General features: G+C 35.3%; 1 protein-coding gene across 1 annotated transcript; it reads right to left on the reverse strand.

The window, feature by feature from the left end:
• Window positions 1–1,156: 1,156 nt before the first annotated feature.
• Window positions 1,157–2,096, reverse strand: LOC122638709 (secreted RxLR effector protein 161-like). Its single transcript, XM_043831563.1, has 2 exons — window positions 1,986–2,096; window positions 1,157–1,654 (listed from the first exon to the last, which is right to left on the reverse strand). The coding sequence occupies exons 1-2, from the start codon at window positions 2,094–2,096 to the stop codon at window positions 1,157–1,159; spliced, it is 609 nt and encodes a 202-aa protein (XP_043687498.1).
• Between the last annotated feature and the right edge of the window lie 358 nt (window positions 2,097–2,454).

Below are 2,454 nucleotides of genomic sequence, written 5' to 3' on the forward strand. Positions count from 1 at the left end.
AGACGACAAGTACCAAAGAACAATGAGAAGAATAAGTAATGGAGGACTAGAATTTCGCCCCTTAATATTTTTCTCAATCCACTTCTCAAATGGGTGAGAATAATATGTGTGTACAAAGAGACTCTCCCTTTAATGATATAATGTTAACCTCCCATTGGGCCAATCAATCAATGAGATCTCTCTCATATTACAATCCAATCAATAGGATCTTTCCCAAATTAAATCCAATCAATAGAATTTCTCCAAAATACAACCTTACTGAAATAGAATGGGTATATCTCAATGAATCCAAGTATGATATGGTGATAAAGCAAGAAATCAAATCTCTTGAGTTCATTAATGGAAACGGTCTAATAGGACAATTAATTAGAAATAATAAAAAATTTCTACAATCTCCCACTTGTACCATATGATCGATTCACAATGACTCAAACAATTTTATTTGTAAAACATTTACAAAATATTTATTTATTAAAAACGACAATACTTGGATTCCAACATAGCGGATAAACAATTCACTGTGGCCACGAAACAAAACACCACATTCATCGGTTGTATTCAATAATACCACGAATGAATGAAACCCTTGATGTGGACTATGACAGTTACATGTCATTTATTGAGTCAACATAATCCCTTCCATAATCACAACACCAACAATCTCACCCAAACTGGTCCAAAAGTAGGGAAACAAATAATAAATGGTCCAAAAAACAATAATATCTCCCTAATATCACAATAATTGTATACACAAAGATAGAGATGAGAAATGCTCAGAAACATCCATAAATATGATTACATCAAATAATAGAGGGTGTCTATAACAAAATGTGACCAAGACATCAAACTCTAGTAAGACCCATATCAGATACAAGATCTACAAAGGGCTTAGGTGCCAATGCCTTGGTCAACGGATCTGCAATCATCAGACTTGTCTTTTTATAAGATACTGACATCTTTTGTTCCTGAACACATTCCTTTACAAAGTTGTGCTTCACTCTAATATGTTTAGCTCTACTAGAATGCTTGTCATTCTTGGAGTAATACACGATGGCGACGTTTCACAGTAAAGTCTCAGCGGCTTTAAGATGGAGTCGATAACCCGAAGCCCTGAGATATAATTTCGCAACCAAATCACGATTGATGTGGTCTCAAATCATGCCACAAACTCCGCTTCCATGGTAGAAGTAGAGACACAAGTCTGTTTCTTGGACTTCCAAGAAATTATCCCACCAGCTAATAGAAAGACATAACCAGATGTAGACTTTCTACTGTCAAGGCAGCTAGCAAAATCAGAGTTTGACTGACTAATCACTTCCAACTGATCAGTTGCTCTGTAAGTAAGCATGTAGTCTTTCGTTCCCTGTAAATAACGCATCACCTTCTTGGCAGCCACCCAGAGATTCATACCAGGATTACTAACGTATCTACCTAACATCGCAACTGCATAGCTAATAGCTGGACGAGTGCAAGTCATGACATACATAAGACCTCCCACAGCTAAAGAATAGGGAATGTCTTTTATTGGTTCTCTCTCTAGATCATTCTGTAGACACTGGCTCAAACTAAACTTATCACCCTTAATCACAGGAGCAACACTAGGTCTGTAGGTCTTCATACCATATATCTCAAGAACTTTATCAATGCAGACTCTCTGTGATAGCCCATGCAGTCGGCTAGATCTATCTCAAAATATTTTTATGCTGATAACAAAAGATGCCAAACCCATATCCTTCATTTCAAAATTCTTAGAGAGGAATATTTTCGTATCTTTTATCAAATCAAGATCATTGCTGGCAAGCAAGATATCATCTACATGCAGGACTAAAGATATAAACTTGCTTCCATTGACTTTTAGATATAAATACTTGAGAAAAGTGTTCTCTACAAATTCGAAAGACACAATGATATATGCGGTTAAACTTTAAATACCACTGTCTAGAAGCTTGTTTAAGTCCATAGATTGATTTCTTTAATTTGCATACCAGACTTTCCTTTCCTTGTATACTAAACCCTTCTGATTGATTCATGTAGATTTTTTTCTCTAAATTCCCATTCAAGAATGTCGTCTTTATATCCATCTGGTGAAGCTCCATGTCATAATGTGTCACCAATGCTAAAATGATCTTAAGTGAGTCTTTCTTAAAAATAAGAGAGAAGATCTCATGGTAATCAATGTCTTCCTTCTAAGTGAAATCTTTTGCGACTAATCTGGCTTTATGTCATTCAATTTTATCCTTCGAATCACGCTTGATCTTAAATACCCATTTACAACCACTCACTTAGATAAGCTCCCAGACATCATTGTCGCTCATGGATTTTATCTCATCTTTCATGGCATTTATCCATTTATTAGAATTATTATCATTCATAGCTTGTGAAAATTTTAAAGGGTCATCCTTGATTTCAATATCAAACTCAAACTCCTAAAAATACACTATGTAGTCATTCGGA

Source organism: Telopea speciosissima, chromosome 9 (assembly GCF_018873765.1).
Source record: "Telopea speciosissima isolate NSW1024214 ecotype Mountain lineage chromosome 9, Tspe_v1, whole genome shotgun sequence".
NCBI classification, from domain to species: domain Eukaryota; kingdom Viridiplantae; phylum Streptophyta; class Magnoliopsida; order Proteales; family Proteaceae; genus Telopea; species Telopea speciosissima.

Bases quoted from the DNA above. Each gene is read 5' to 3' on its own strand.
- LOC122638709 (XM_043831563.1), bottom strand. From the start codon at position 2,096: ATGGAGCTTCACCAGATGGATATAAAGACGACATTCTTGAATGGGAAT. The intron at 1,655-1,985 runs GTATGCAAATTA...GGGCTATCACAG, and splicing joins TACAAGGAAAGGAAAGTCTG to AGAGTCTGCATTGATAAAGT.